We start from the raw sequence: 16,501 nt of genomic DNA, 5'->3' as shown, positions 1-16,501 counted from the left end.
CCCTCTTGCCCGAGATGTGAAAGATGAATAGTACACTTGACCCACCCACTCTCTCTTCAGTTTATCATGCTCAGAGTCCGTCAGGTGTGTCTCCTGAAGAAGAGCTATATCAACCTTATGCTGCTTTAGATAATTCAGAATGCGTTTGTGCTTGACTGGGCATTTAGTACCCCTAATGTTAAGTGACTGGGCATTTAGTACCCCTAATGTTAAGTGTCATAAATGTATAGTTATTAGGTGTCGACATCTTTAACTTCTTGAACTTAAAGTGTTCCCGTATCCGGGATCGTGAATACAGCCTCAGGCTCATTACCATAACGCAACGTTAACGATTTCTAAAAATCGCAAATGAAATGAAATAAATATGCCTGCTCTCAAGCTTAGCCTTTTCTTAACAACACTGTCATCTCAGATTTTCAAAATATACTTTTGAACCATAGCAAATCAAGCATTTGTGTAAGAGTTTTGATAGCTAGCGTAGCATTCAGCGTAGCATTTAGCACGCAACATTTTCACATAAACCAGAAAACCAATCAAATAAATCATTTACCTTTGAAGAACTTCGGATGTTTTCAATGAGGAGACTCTCAGTTACATAGCAAATGTTCAGTTTTTCCTGAAAGATTCTTTGTGTAGGAGAAATCGCTCCGTTTTGTACATCACATTTGGCTACCAAAACTCCATAATATCGACCGAAACATGGCAAACGTTGTTTAGAATCAATCCTCAAGGTGTTTTTTCACATATCTCTTCATTGATATGCCGTTCGTGGAAGCCTGCTTTCGTCTCAGAATCCCATGGAAAAATACCAGCAGCTGAGTTTTGCGCACCAATTTCAACGCAGGACACCGGGCGGACACCTGGCAAATGTAGTCTCTTATGGTCAATCTTCCAATGATATGCCTACAAATACGTCACAATGCTGCAGACACCTTGGGGAAACGATAGATAGGGCAGGCTCATTCCTCTCGCATTCACAGCCATATAAGGAGACAATGAAATACAGAGCCTCAAAAATCCTGCTCATTTCCTGGTTGCAGTTTCATCTTGGTTTTGCCTGTAGCTTCTGTTCTGGGGCACTCACAGACAATATCTTTGCAGTTCTGGAAACGTCAGAGTGTTTTTTTTCCCAAAGTTATCAATTATATGCATAGTCGAGCATCTTTTTGTGACAAAATATTGCGCTTAAAACGGGCACGTCTTTTTATCCAAAAATGAAATAGCGCCCCCATAGATTTAACAGGTTAAAGAAAATAATTAACAGGGAAAAGGAAAGAAACAAAAAAGCTTTGAGTAAATACAATGTGTAACGGAATTCCTCTTCTTTAGAGGAGGAGTAGCAAGGATCAGACCAATGTGCATTGTGGCAAGTGTCCATAATGATATATTTAATAAATCAACAGAACACTGAACAAAATATCAAAAGTACAAACACCCGAAACAGTCCCGTATGGTGAAAACACTAACACAGGATACAACCACCCACAAAACACAATAGAAATCAGGCTACCTAAATATGGCTCCCAATCAGAGACGACTGACACCTGTCTCTGATTGAGAACCATACGAGGCCAAACACATAGGAATATAACAGAACAAAACATAGAAAAACATAGAATGCCCACCCCAACTCACGCTCTGACCAACTAAAATAAAGCCATAAAAAGGAACTAAGGTCAGAACGTGACAGTAACCCCCCCTCCCCGAACCTATAGGGGAGGGTCTCTGGAGCGGGACGTGGACCCCACTCCACCATAGTCTCGGCCCACTTATGTGGCACCTTAGGAGTGGCGACCCTTGCCACCGACCCCGGATTGGGGACCCTAGCAACGGGTCCCGAATGGACGGGAGACTCCAGCGCCGGACAGGAGGGCGACTCCGGCAGCGCAGGACAAGAGGGAGTACCTGTAGGGAGGAGATGGAAAGACAGCCTGGTGCGGGGGGCTGCCACTGGATCGCATGGAGGAGGCACCGGATAGACCGGACCGTGGAGGCGCACTGGAGGTCTCGAGCACCGAGCCTGCACAACCCTACCTGGTTGGATACTCCCCGTAGCCAGGCCAGTACGGCGAGGTGGAATAGACCGCACTGGGCTGTGCTGGCGAACCGGGGACACCATGCGTAGGACTGGTGCCATGTACCCTGGCTCGAGGAGACGCACTGGAGACCAGATGCGCTTAGCCGGCTTCATGGCACCTGGCTCGATGCCCACTCTAGCCCGGACGATACGAGGCGCTGCGCTGTAAAGCACCGGGCTATGCCTGCTCACCGGGGACACCGTGCGCCTCATGGCATAACACGGTGCCTGCCCGGTCCACCTCTCTCCACGGTAAGCACAGGGAGTTGGCGCAGGTCTCCTACCTGACTTAGCCACACTCCCCGTGTGCGCCCACAAGACATTTTTGGGGCTGCCTCTCGTCCCAGCCGTGCTGCCATGCTGCCTCCTCATATCTCCGCCTCTCAGCTTTCGCTGCCTCCAGCTCTGCCTTGGGGCGGCGATATTCCCCAGCCTGTGCCCAGGGTCCCTTGCCGTCCAGAATCTCCTCCCATTTCCATGAATCCTGAGATTTCTGCTGCTTCCCGTTACCACGCTGCTTGGTCCTTGAGTGGTGAGTGGTTCTGTAACGGAATTCCTCTTCTTCAGAGGAGGAGTAAGCAAGGATCAGACCAATGTGGAGTTTGGTAAGTGTCCATAATGATATATTTAATAAATCAACAGAACACTGAACAAAATAACAAAAGTACAAACTAACACCCGAAACAGTCCCGCATGGTGAAAACACTAACACAGGATACAACCACCCACAAAACACAATAGAAAACAGGCTACTTAAATATGGCTCCCAATCAGAGACAACGACTGACACCTGTCTCTGATTGAGAACCATACTAGGCCAAACACATAGAAATATAACAACAGAACAAAACATAGAAAAACAACATAGAATGCCCACCCCAACTCACGCTCTGACCAACTAAAATAAAGACATAAAAAAGGAACTAAGGTCAGAATGTGACACAATGTGTACAAAATGATATTATGAAAGTGTAAAGTAGTAAACATCTCGTTCGCTATTACCCTGACCCTACCACAAACCCACCCAACCCCCTCCCCAACTGAGGGAGTTAAAGAACCCGTATCCTGAGAAGCTAGTCTTTAAGCTAGATGTACCTGCTATACATAGCATCACTCAAATTAGGTTAATTCTAAATTATATGTATATGAAATTAGAAGTACATTGACTGTTCCTTGTAGCATGAAAATATTGTTAGCCACTTGAGCATGTCTCAAAAAAAAAATACAAAAATAAACTTCGGTGCGTTCATAGTCGCCAAACGAGCCTACCCGCACAACCAAATGTCAACCAATCGGCATTCCCCAAAGCGCCCTGAAACTTGTGCCACTCCGCGACAAAAGCGATGACCACAAAAGCACCCCAGCAGGTCAGGAAAAAAAAGACATCAAGCTATGATGTATAAATGAAGACCTTTACCAGACGATAACTATCATCTCTCAAATATAAAATAGGGACAAGTATTAAACAATCACCATCCTCCTGAGTTCACCCTCCCCCCAACATTGTATATATACACACATGTATGCACATACACAAGTGTAAAGCTATCAGCTAGCTGCCAATTATGCGGCCAGCCAGTGAGTAGCTTATCCCTGTCTCTGTATCACTAACGCCAGCATACATCTCTAACAATAAACAGGCCAGCAAACGTAATAGTAGCTACAATTCCCTGAAGTAATATAAACAACATAGTTAGGCTTGAAACCCTGTCAAAAGACACATAACTATTTAACCAAACGAAACTCTCCGCATAAAATAAAAGTATACAGCAAACATGTAACTACCTGGTATAGTGAGGATGTATAGTAGCTATAGCTACACCCTTGTAAACTTAGCGAGCTAAATTGCACAGCCAACATTAGCTATGATGCAACTTTACCTCGCCAGTCATTATCACACTAAACATCCAGCCAGCCAGCCAGTCGATCATATGAGTAATTTCGTTGTTTCCTCATGTACTAACAGTTCACTATCCACTGTGTCCAAGTTCAAAAGACAGTTCCTCGGTGTGTAGTAGATGTGAACAAGTCAGGAAGTGCTTTTCTCATTTCTCATTCTCAAATGTGCGCTCACCATTCTTGGTTTCGATCCACAAACTCGCTGGGTAGTGCAGGCCGTATGCCAAGCCAGCCTGACGCAGAAGTCTCTTCAGTGGGGAGAAAGCCATCCTCCTCTTGTGTAGTGAGGGAGAAAGATCCGGAAAGATCATGATTCTGGCATCTCCGTACTTGAGCTCTCCCTTTGCTCGTGCCGCAAAGAGGATGCGAACAGTGTCCTGGTACAGTAGAAATTTTATGACAAATGCCCTGTGTGCAACCTGGCCAGGCAGCTGCCTCCATAGGGTGCGATGAGCCCTCTCGATCTCCAGTGGGTGCGCGGGAGGGGGTAGATCCAGAATTTTGGGAATCCATTCCTGTAGAAAGGAGGTCACGTGTCTTCCCTCCACGGCCTCCGGTAAACCTTACAGTCTCAAATTCGAGCGTCTTTGGAAATTTTCAGAATAATCTAATTTCTCCTCGAGTTTAGAGATGGCACCTTCCAACTTCTTGTATTTTTGGTCCACTTCCTCGCAGACGTCCAGGACGGCAGCCTGGGGGTCAGCATGGTCTTTTTCTAACTTTGTCACTTGTCCCTTTGTGACTTTATGGTCTTCATGGAGTTTATCGACCAGTACATCAACTTTGCTGAGGCGTTCAGAAAGTGTCTCTTGGATTTTTGTTATACCCTTGTCCATCTCCATTCTGAACCATGCTGGTGTTTCTTCCGAGCTAGCATCCGCCGAGGCCGAAGAAGGGCTGTTAGAGAGGGGCACTTTTCCATGCATATTGACATATTGGGAATATTTTACTTTGGCGATACAATAGATGTTTTAACTTCCAACTCAATATTAATGAACAGTTAAACCGTGTCAAAATGCCTTAAAATTGTTCGAAAGTTCGAGGACACTACACAGATGGTTCTTGACAGAGCTTCGCCATTGCCGGAAGTCCTTCAACTCGTCGGCACACTTAATGATGGTGTTGGAGTCGTTTTTGGCCTTGTAGTCATGGGTGAACAGGGAGTACAGAAGGGGACTGAGCATGCACCCCTAAGGTGCCAGATGTGTGACAGATGTGTTGTGACCTACCCTTACCACCTGGAGGTGGCCCGTCAGGAAGTCCAGTATCCAATTGCAGAGTGAGATGTTTAGTCCCAGGGTCCTTATCTTAGTGATGAGCTTTGAGGGCACAATGGTGTTGAATGCTGAGCTGTAGTCAATAAATAGCATTTTCAAGTAGGTGTTCCTTTTGTCCAGGTGGAAAAGGGCAGTGTGGAGTACGATTGAGATTGCGTCATCTGTATGCAAATTGTAGTGGGTCTAGGGTTTCTGGGATAATGGTGTTGATGTGAGCCATGCCAGCCTTTCAAAGCACTTCATGGCTACAGACGTGAGTGCTACGGGTCGGTAGTCATTTAGGCAGGTTACCTTGGTGTTCTTGGGCACAGGGACAATGATGGTCTTCTTTTTTTGTCTTTTTTTGTTGTTGAATTTTTACCCCTTTTTCTCCCCAATTTCGTGATGTCCAATTGTTGTAGTAGCTACTATCTTGTGTCATCGCTACAACTTGAAAGTCAGTGAAGACACTTGCCAATTGGTCAGCGAATGCTCGGGGGTACATGTCCTGGTAATCCGTCTGGCCAATACAAGTCATTTAGCTAGTCTGGTAGGCTCGTGTTACATACAAGTCTGTCTTCCTTTGACAACATAGAAAATATCTAGCTTTGCCCAAGATGGCTGCCCTCAATTGTCCACAATGTGAACAAGGAAAAGAGTTCACCTGGGCCTTCAAGTGTGGTGAGATCCCTGAAGACGGCATGTCCTCTGTGGACCAATAAGGGACCAGCCTGTCAAAGACTGCCTGGAGCTGAAGAACATCCAGTCTTACCTGGTGTTGGACTGGTGGGAGCCGAACATGTAGGCCCCTTAGAAGGCTAGTGTCCCTCTTGCTCCAGAGAGAGAAGCAGCCGACCTAGGTGGATCAGGAAAAAGGAGATGTCACCTTCAGCTGCTACTCCAGCCCAGCCATGGTGAGAGGAGTAGGGGGAGGAGAGAGATGATGTGGCCTCCTGGCTTCCCTGGCAAGAGTGACAGCCACCAGAGCTGTGACCCTCAGACCCAACCCTCCAACTGCAGGTACATGGAGAGATGCAGAGAGAACCAGCAGACACACCCTCCTACCACATACACATGGAAAGATCCACAGACAATTTGACGGTGTGCCCTTGAGCAAGGCACTTAACCCTAATTTGCTCCAGGGGCGGCGTACTACTATGGTGACCCTGTAAAACAATAAATTTCACTGCACCTATCTGGTGTATGTGACAATAAAACATATATTGTTTATATGCAGAATGAAAGAAAGTAGAAGACGCAAATAATATATGTATATAGAAAGAGGTTAATTATACTATTGTCATGACTTTGGCCTGGGGGGTAGGTTTATAACAGTCATAAATACCTCTTCCCCCTTTTTCCTCTCTCTACCCTACTGAGGTTACATTTGCAAAACCCTTGGTTAACATAGAGATTCGGGGAACATCAGTAGGTGGGGGGAAATTAACTATATTCTGCTATTCCGAACAATTGAACATATGTGGTGGTACTAAATTAATGAATATGATGTCAGTTCGGTTGTCATCTGAGACATTCTCATCAATGATAAGATGATATAAACACTACAGTGGAAAGTCTACACATCAGAGTTATTGGATTCACATGGAATTGTTGTTCAATTTAAATGTTTGATTATGAAATGATTTGTGATGGGATGAAATGTGATTTTAGCATCTAAAATGAGAGATTTGGATTTTTATAAGTTAGGGCTGCTCAATCAGTGGCCCTCCCCAGTGAAGGGACACGGGCTATAAAACTTTTCAAACACGCCCTCCTCTCCCTTTCTATGTGAGCCCTTGACGACAACATAACTTCCTGTTCCGGGAATGTCGGACGGCCGTCCTATGTCAGAATGGTTCAGATAATAACTACAGAACAAAGCCAACATCAGCGTGAGCTTTGGTTGCGAATGGTATGAACTTTGAACTCTTATTCACTACAGAAGTGAAATCTCCTAGCTGTTGAGTTAGCCACCGCAGCTGCAAACGAGGGTTAGGAAGGAACAGACAGAGCATCCTGTCTATCACACAACGACGTTACTACAACTTTTCCAATTGACCACCAGAGACATTCTTCAAAGGACAGAGGACTCGGTTTGGCAACACGGTCTTCCATCTACCACCAACCTACTGAAGCGCAGCTCAGAGTAAATATTTATTGCATTTTCCTTTTCCAAATGGGCGGTAATTTAGAATGCATAAGATACTATATTTACGACAGCACAGCTTCTCCCTGTGTCCCTCAGTCTTCCCACTCTTTCACACAAACCCAACCCATTTCCTTTGTGTAACAAGCTGTCATATCTGTTCCTCCCGCCAGGGACGTTTTCCTTTATGACGCAATTTGTAATCAAGTTATGATTAATTGTGTGTATGTGTAATTCTGTGTGATTAGTTAGGTATTTAGTAAATAAATAATTAAACACAATTTTGTTCATTCAGGGTTTGTGCAGATAAAAGAATTTACAACTTTCAGATGAGACTGAATTGAGGTGAAGATTGATATTGACTGCTATTGATGTAAAATATTCCTTGGTCTTTAAGAGTTTATTCAGAAGATAACAGCTCTATAAATATGTTGTGGTGCCCGACTCTCTAGTTAATTACATTTACATGATTAGCTCAACCAGGTAATAGTAATTACGGAGAAATTATTTTATAGAATATCATGTCATATCACTTAATCCGACATAGCCAAAGACATGACACTATGTAACACAAGACCCAAAAGAGGGAGAGTTGATTCTCATGACTACCAGTGACTGGCTGTGCTGTTCTGATGCTGGGAAAGCAATACAACATCAGCTTTGAATATCCATCACGTGTGTCAGAAGAACACGTGCTTTGCCTTTTACTTACGCCAAGGTTTCTTCTTCTGGTCAGGAGGACTACTGTGTTCTGCATTAAACTGATGGTGCCAAACATGACCAATACACAGCCAACTCCTGATAAGTGTGCATCAAAGGAGTTTGGTGTTACCTTAATTGGGAAGGACGGACTTGTGATAATGGCTGGAGCGGAATCGGTGAAATCGTATCAAACACATGGTTTCCATTGGCCCCATTCCTGCCATTATTATGAGCCGTACTTCCATCAGCAACCTCCTGTGGCTGTGGTGTGCATGGTGCATTGCAGTTTACCAATTAGAATTTTGGAGATTGAACAATCTTTTGGAGATTGTGTTGCTTTTTGTTTGTATCTGCTTGTGCTAGTTAAATGCACCCATTTATGACAGCTCCAAAGCCAATGACACTCCAACTGATCTGATGGTGTTCTCACTCTGGGTGTCATGTCTTATTATGTCTGTTCCTGTCCTTTCTCTTCACTCTGTCTCTCTCTGCTGGTCTTATTAGGTTACCTTCTCTGTCTCTCCTTCTTCAGCTGTTCCACATCTCCTCTAACTAGCTCATTCACCCTTTCCCCACCTGCTCTCTCTTTCACCTCTGATTAGGTCTCTATTTCTCTCTCTGTTCCTGCTACTTTCGGTGTCAGATTCTTGTTTGTGTTTTTCATGCCAGAAGCAAGCCATCGTCTCGTTTGCTTCCACCTTGTCCTATCCTGTCGGAGTCTGCCTGGCAGGTGCATCCTGCACTCTACTACGTTCTTTTGTTCTATTGTCAACGTCGGAGGAGGATCTATTCCGTTCCTGTTTTTTCATTAAAAGAACTCTGTTTTCTGTTAAAACCGCTTTTGGGTCTTCACTCAAGTACATAACAGAAGAATCTGACCAAGAATGGACCCAGCGGCTCCGGACCCTTTTCACTCCGCCGTCGAGATCCAGGGAGCGATGCTAGGCAGACACGAGGAGGAATTGTCTGCTGCTCGACATGCCGTTGAGACCCTGGCCGTCCAAGTCTCCGACCTCACAAGACAAGTTCACCAACTCCACCTCGATCCACCGCCCACTTCCAGGGTTTCCGAGTCTCCGGAGCCCAGGATCAACAACCCGCCGTGTTACTCTGGGGAGCCCACTGAGTGCCGCTCATTCCTCACTCAGTGTGATGTGGTGTTCTCTCTCCAGCCCAACACTTACTCCAGGAGCACAGCCCGCATCGCCTACGTCATTTCTCTCCTTACCGGACGGGCGCGTGAGTGGGGCACGGCAATCTGGGAGGCGAGGGCTGAGTGTATTAACCAGTATCAGGACTTTAAGGAGGAGATGATACGGGTTTTTGACCGTTCTGTTTTTGGGGAGGAGGCTTCCAGGGCCCTGTCTTCCCTATGTCAGGGGAATCGATCCATAACGGATTATTCTATTGAGTTTCGCACTCTCGCTGCCTCTAGTGACTGGAACGAGCCGGCTTTGCTCGCTCGTTTTCTGGAGGGTCTCCTCGCCGAGGTTAAGGATGAGATCCTCTCCCGGGAGGTTCCTTCCAGTCTGGACTCCTTAATAGCTCTCGCTATTCGCATAGAGCGACGGTTTGATCTTCGTCGCCGAGCTCGTGGAAAGGAGTTCGCGTTCTCCGTTGCTCCCCTCTCCACATCACTGCCACCTGCCGCATCACTGCCACCCTCCTCCCCCGGCTCGGATGCTGAGCCTATGCAGCTGGGGGGTATCCGCATCTCGGCCAAGGAGAAGGAACGGAGAATCACCAACCGCCTCTGTCTCTACTGCGGCTCCGCTGGTCATTTTGTCACCTCATGCCCAGTAAAAGCCAGAGCTCATCAGTAAGAGGAGGGCTACTGGTGAGCGCAACTACTCAGGTCTCTCCTTCAAGATCCTGCACTACCTTTCCGGTCCATCTCCGCTGGCCCGGTTCATCTGCTTCCTGCAGTGCCTTGATAGACTCTGGGGCGGAGGGCTGTTTTATGGACGAGACCTGGGCTCGGGAACATGACATTCCTCTCAGACAGTTAGGGAGCCCACGGCCTTGTTCGCTTTAGATGGTAGTTCTCTCCCCAGGATTCAGCGTGAGACGCTGCCTTTAACCCTCACTGTCTCTGGTAATCATAGCGAAACCATTTCTTTTTTAATTTTTCGTTCACCTTTTACACCTGTTGTTTTGGGTCATCCCTGGCTAGTGCGCCATAACCCTTCTATTAATTGGTCTAGTAATACTATCCTATCCTGGAATGTTTCTTGTCATGTGACCTGTTTAATGTCTGCTATCCCTCCTGTTTCCTCTGTCTCTTCTTCACAGGAGGAGCCTGGTGATTTGACAGGGGTGCCGGAGGAGTATCACGATCTGCGCACGGTGTTCAGTCGTTCCAAGGCCACTTCTCTCCCTCCACACCGGTCGTATGACTGTAGTATTGATCTCCTTCCGGGAACTACTCCCCCCGGGGTAGATTATACTCTCTGTCGGCTCCCGAACGTAAGGCTCTCGAGGATTATTTGTCTGTATCGCTCGACGCCGGTACCATAGTCTCCTCCTCCTCTCCCGCCGGAGCGGGGTTTTTTTTTTTGTTCAGAAGAAGGACGGGTCCCTGCGCCCATGCGTGGATTATCGAGGGCTGAATGACATAACAGTTAAGAATCGTTATCCGCTTCCTCTTATGTCTTCAGCCTTCGAGATCCTGCAGGGAGCCAGGTTTTTCACCAAATTGGACCTTCGTAACGCCTACCATCTCGTGCGCATCAGGGAGGGGGACGAGTGGAAGACGGCGTTTAACACTCCGTTAGGGCACTTTGAATACCGGGTTCTTCCTTTCGGCCTCGTTAACGCTCCAGCTGTCTTTCAGGCACTAGTTAACGACGTCCTGAGAGACATGCTGAACATTTTTGTTTTCGTTTACATCGACGATATCCTGATTTTTTCACCGTCTCTCCCGATTCATGTTCAGCACGTGCGACGCGTCCTCCAGCGCCTTTTGGAGAACTGTCTTTATGTGAAGGCTGAGAAGTGCACTTTTCATGCCGCCTCTGTCCCTTTTCTCGGTTCCGTTATTTCCGCTGAGGGCATTAAGATGGATCCCGCTAAGGTCCAGGCTGTCATTGATTGGCCCGTTCCTAAGTCACGCGTCGAGCTGCAGCGCTTTCTTGGCTTCGCGAATTTCTATCGTCGTTTCATCCGTAATTTCGGTCAGGTGGCAGCTCCCCTCACAGCCCTTACTTCTGTTAAGACGTGCTTTAAGTGGTCCGTTTCCGCCCAGGGAGCTTTTGATCTTCTTAAGAATCGTTTTACATCCGCACCTATTCTTGTTACACCTGACATCTCTAGACAGTTTGTTGTTGAGGTTGACGCGTCAGAGGTGGGCGTGGGAGCCATTCTTTCTCAGCGCTCCCTCTCTGACGGCAAGGTCCATCCTTGCGCGTTTTTCTCTCATCGCTTATCGCCGTCAGAACGTAATTATGATGTTGGTAATCGCGAACTGCTCGCCATCCGCTTAGCCCTAGGCGAATGGCGACAGTGGTTGGAGGGGCGACCGTTCCTTTTGTCGTTTGGACTGACCATAGGAACCTTGAGTACATCCGTTCAGCCAAACGACTTAATGCGCGTCAGGCTCGTTGGGCTCTGTTTTTCGCTCGTTTCGAGTTTGTTATTTCTTATCGTCCGGGCTCAAAAAACACCAAACCTGATGCTTTATCTCGTCTCTTCAGTTCTTCTGAGGTCTCCACCGACCCCGAGGGATTCTCCCTGAGGGGCGTGTTGTCGGGTTGACTGTCTGGGGAATTGAGAGGCAGGTAAAGCAAGCACTCGCTCACACTCCGTCGCCGCGAGCTTGTCCTAGGAACCTTCTGTTCGTTCCCGTTCCTACTCGTCCGGCCGTTCTTCAGTGGGCCCACTCTGCCAAGTTAGCCGGCCACCCCGGCGTTCGGGGTACGCTCGCTTCCATTCGCCAGCGTTTCTGGTGGCCTACTCGGGAACGTGACGCGCGTCGATTTGTCGCTGCTTGTTCGGTCTGCGCGCAGACTAAATCTGGGAACTCTCCTCCTGCCGGCCGTCTCAGACCGCTTCCCATTCCCTCTCGACCGTGGTCTCACATCGCTTTAGATTTTATCACCGGACTGCCTTCATCAGCGGGGAAGACAGTTATTCTTACGGTTGTCGATAGATTCTCTAAGGCGGCTCATTTCATTCCTCTCGCTAAGCTCCCTTCTGCTAAGGAGACGGCTCAGATCATTATCGAGAATGTTTTCCGAATTCATGGCCTTCCGTCAGACGTCGTTTCAGACAGAGGCCCGCAGTTCACGTCTCAATTTTGGAGGGAGTTTTGCCGTTTGATTGGGGCTTCCGTCAGTCTCTCGTCCGGCTTTCATCCCCAGTCTAACGGTCAAGCCGAACGGGCCAATCAGACTGTTGGTCGCATTTTACGCAGTCTTTCTTTTCGTAACCCTGCGTCTTGGTCAGAACAGCTCCCTGGGCAGAGTACGCCCACAACTCGCTTCCTTCGTCTGCTACCGGTCTATCTCCTTTTCAGAGTAGCCTCGGGTACCAGCCTCCGCTGTTCTCATCTCAGCTCGCCGAGTCCTGCGTCCCCTCCGCTCAGGCTTTTGTCAAGCGTTGCGAGCGCACCTGGAAGGGGGTCAGGTCGGCACTTTGCCGTAATAGGGCGCAGACTGTGAGGGCCGCTAATAAGCGTAGGACCAAGAGTCCTAGATATTGTTGCGGTCAGAGAGTATGGCTCTCCACTCAGAACCTTCCCCTTAAGACAGCTTCTCGCAAGTTGGCCCCGCGGTTCATTGGTCCGTTCCGTATTTCTCAAGTCATTAATCCTGTCGCAGTGCGACTTCTTCTCCGCGCTATCTTCGTCGCGTTCACCCGGTCTTCCATGTCTCCTGTGTTAAGCCCGTTCTTCGCGCCCCCGCTCGTCCCCCCCCATCCTTGTCGAGGGCGCACCTATCTACAGGGTTCGTAAGATTTTGGACATGCGCCCTCGGGGCCGTGGTCATCAGTACCTAGTGGATTGGGAGGGGTACGGTCCTGAGGAGAGGAGTTGGGTTCCCTCTCGGGACGTGCTGGACCGTTCGCTGATCGATGATTTCCTCCGTTGCCGCCAGGTTTCCTCCTCGAGTGCGCCAGGAGGCGCTCGGTGAGTGGGGGGGGGTACTGTCATGTCTTATTATGTCTGTTCCTGTCCTTTCTCTTCACTCTGTCTCTCTCTGCTGGTCTTATTAGGTTACCTTCTCTGTCTCTCCTTCTTCAGCTGTTCCACATCTCCTCTAACTAGCTCATTCACCCTTTCCCCACCTGCTCTCTCTTTCACCTCTGATTAGGTCTCTATTTCTCTCTCTGTTCCTGCTACTTTCGGTGTCAGATTCTTGTTTGTGTTTTTCATGCCAGAAGCAAGCCATCGTCTCGTTTGCTTCCACCTTGTCCTATCCTGTCGGAGTCTGCCTGGCAGGTGCATCCTGCACTCTACTACGTTCTTTTGTTCTATTGTCAACGTCGGAGGAGGATCTATGCCGTTCCTGTTTTTTCATTAAAAGAACTCTGTTTTCTGTTAAAACCGCTTTTGGGTCTTCACTCAAGTACATAACACTGGGGACAATGAAGATGTAACTGAATAAAATTACATTCTATTGGAACTTCATCCCAACCTCTTCATCCATAGAACTATTCTGACAAACATACTAGTGTGCACTCTTGTCACCCCTCTCTCCATCTGTGTTATTTCATCATGTTTAAGTTGAGATAACTGAAAGATGACATCAAGCCTTATCTCAAATTCCCTCTCCCCTCCCTTGCTCTCTCTCTCTCAGCACCTCTGGTCTCATAGACTAGATGTAACATAGTAAATGTGAATCCGAGACACTCAATTTAGTATTATATGTTACGTTTGGTATGCTTGCATAAGGCAGATGGTTACTTAAAGGTTTCGGTTTGAATCTCATCTTAGTCAACTTTAGCATTTTAGCTAATTAGCAACTAATTAAAGGTTTCGGTTTGAATCTCATCATAGACAACTTTAACATTTTAGCTAATTAGCAACTTCACCTACTTACTACTTTTTAGCTACTTTGCAACTACTTAGCATGTTAGCTAACCCTTTAACCCAACTCCTTAACTTAACCCAAACTCCATACTCACAAAAAGGTTATTTCTTTCAAATTTTGTGCACAAATTTGCTACTGAGGGGGGGGGGGCTGGCTGCCCACCCATGGCTGCACCCCTGCCCAGTCATGTGAAATCCATGAATATATTTCGATTGACTGGCTTCCTTACATGAACTATAACTCAGTAAAATCTTTGAAATGGTTGCATATTGCGTTTATATATATTTTCAGTATATTTAGCAGATGTTATCGCGGATGTAGCAAAATGCTTGTCATATTGTACATTTTGCAAATTCGAAACATATTATACGAATTATAATTCGTAACATATTATACGAAATGGGATGACTGCGACAATTTAATACATACCCTACGAAACGTAACATATACAAAATTGAGTGCCTCTGATTTACATAAAGAATAATACGAAATGGTCTGAGACCAGGCTCTCAGACATCATCTCTTGGATAGACAGGCTAAAACACACAATCAGAGGGGCATTGCCTGCTCGCTTTAAATTCTCGTAGCTCTTGCACAGTTTGATACTTCCCCACCCTGTTCTCTAGCAGCACTCAGTTCGGTAAGTAACAGTTTTTCGCTTATTCTATACAGTAGCGTCCATTGTTTAACAGAGTAGGTTATCTACTGTAATAAACAGGTCTCAAACAACTTTAATAACTGTTTCGGGTTTATATAGTGTGCCTAGCTAATGATCTGTCTCGTCAATGGCAAACACAGTCTTTGCTTGCTTTGATTATAAAATCAGCTATTCTATGGTTTGGTATGCAGTTTGATGGGCCATACTATTTACTGATTGACATAATGTAGTATATCTATAGTCTAACCTTTTCATGTTTCATTGACGCAATGTTTTTGTTTTAGAACTCTGTTAGAACTACAAACGTTTTTCTCTACCGGTTCATGTCATTTTATAGTCATTACTCACCAATTATTATCAGCCTGATTTCTTTACACTGAACTGTTGCAAAACCAGAGGTTAAAGGACACACAGCTAGATATGTTGGATGTTCCCAAAAGAAAAGGGGTAGGCACTAAAAGAAAGAGGGGTCGACAGTAGAGGGAATGTGTGATAAGGGGTGGAACAACTTTACAGCAGCCAAGGAATGTGATTACAGAGCCAAAGAAGGACAAATCCTATCCTCTAAAAGTGCATTGTTTGTTTGCATTAAAGACTAATTGTGGGGTAGGTTATATTACCTGTCTAATAGAGCTGAGAAGTAGTGATTTAATGGAACTGGCCTGAGTTGGGTTTGAACCAGCAGCCTGGCTGTTGCAGGATCTCCAATGTGTAAGTGTACTTAGATACAGGGACTACAGTAGTACACCCACCCTAAATTACATAATCTCTCTCCCCTCCTCAGTGAATCCTTCTCTGCAGCCATGCCGTCTGAGTTGGAGCGTTCCATGGAGTCCCTGATCATGGTGTTCCATCGCTATGCTGAAAAGGATGGTGACGGCAACACACTGAGCAAGAAGGAGCTCAAAGAGCTGATGAAGACAGAACTGGCCAGCTTCCTGAAGGTAACACAGGCATCCCTCTCTCTTTTATGTCCCTCTACACTTTCTCTCTGTCGCTCATCTCACCCACTTTCCCTCTCGTTCTAATTCCTCTCTCTTACTTTATTATTAGAGGTATCCAAAGTCAATATCTCTCTTGCTCTCTCTCTTGCTCTCTCTCTTGCTCTCTCTCTCTTGCTCCCTCTCTTGCTCTCTCTCTTGCTCTCTCTCTTGCTCCCTCTCTTGCTCCCTCTCTTGCTCCCTCTCTTGCTCTCTCTCTTGCTCTCTCTCTTGCTCTCTCTCTTGCTCTCTCTCTTGCTCCCTCTCTTGCTCCCTCTCTTGCTCCCTCTCTTGCTCTCTCTCTTGCTCTCTCTCCATCTCTCCTTCCCTCTCAGTCCCAGAAGGACCCAGCCGCCATAGACACGATCATGAAGGATCTGGACCAGAATGGTGATGGGAAGGTGAACTTTGAGGAGTTTGTCTCTCTGGTGGTGGGCCTCTCCATCGCCTGTGAACAGATCTACCAGCTCCACACCCAGAAGGCTTCTGCCAAGAAGTGAAGGAGGACAGAACAAGGAGAAGCAGAAATGGATGCTTTTCTATGTGTCATTTTTCTTTTCTATATGTCAAATAAGTCATTTTATAACTAAGTCTTACTGTTGTGAATAAACACTGGCTTTCCCAAACTGTATCTCTGTTTGTCACATTTGTCTTACGTGTGTCTGTCTGTTGTATTTGGCCTGTAATTTGTCCTGTAAGTGTAAGACAGAATAGACAGTACCAGTCACTTCTTAGTTCAGTATTGACACAACTA

At 46.6% G+C, this 16,501-nt stretch overlaps 1 protein-coding gene across 1 annotated transcript; it reads left to right on the top strand.

Moving 5' to 3' along the window:
* The first annotated feature begins 15,563 nt into the window (after positions 1–15,563).
* LOC135520722 (protein S100-A1-like) lies at positions 15,564–16,378 on the top strand. Its single transcript, XM_064946484.1, has 2 exons — positions 15,564–15,711; positions 16,083–16,378. Exons 1-2 carry the CDS (start codon positions 15,571–15,573, stop codon positions 16,245–16,247), a joined length of 306 nt encoding a protein of 101 aa, XP_064802556.1. The 5' UTR covers positions 15,564–15,570; the 3' UTR covers positions 16,248–16,378.
* The last annotated feature ends 123 nt before the right edge of the window (positions 16,379–16,501 follow it).

The sequence above is a fragment of the Oncorhynchus masou genome, chromosome 29 (assembly GCF_036934945.1).
Source record: "Oncorhynchus masou masou isolate Uvic2021 chromosome 29, UVic_Omas_1.1, whole genome shotgun sequence".
NCBI lineage: Eukaryota > Metazoa > Chordata > Actinopteri > Salmoniformes > Salmonidae > Oncorhynchus > Oncorhynchus masou.
This window is presented reverse-complemented; position numbering and strand designations above follow the sequence as displayed.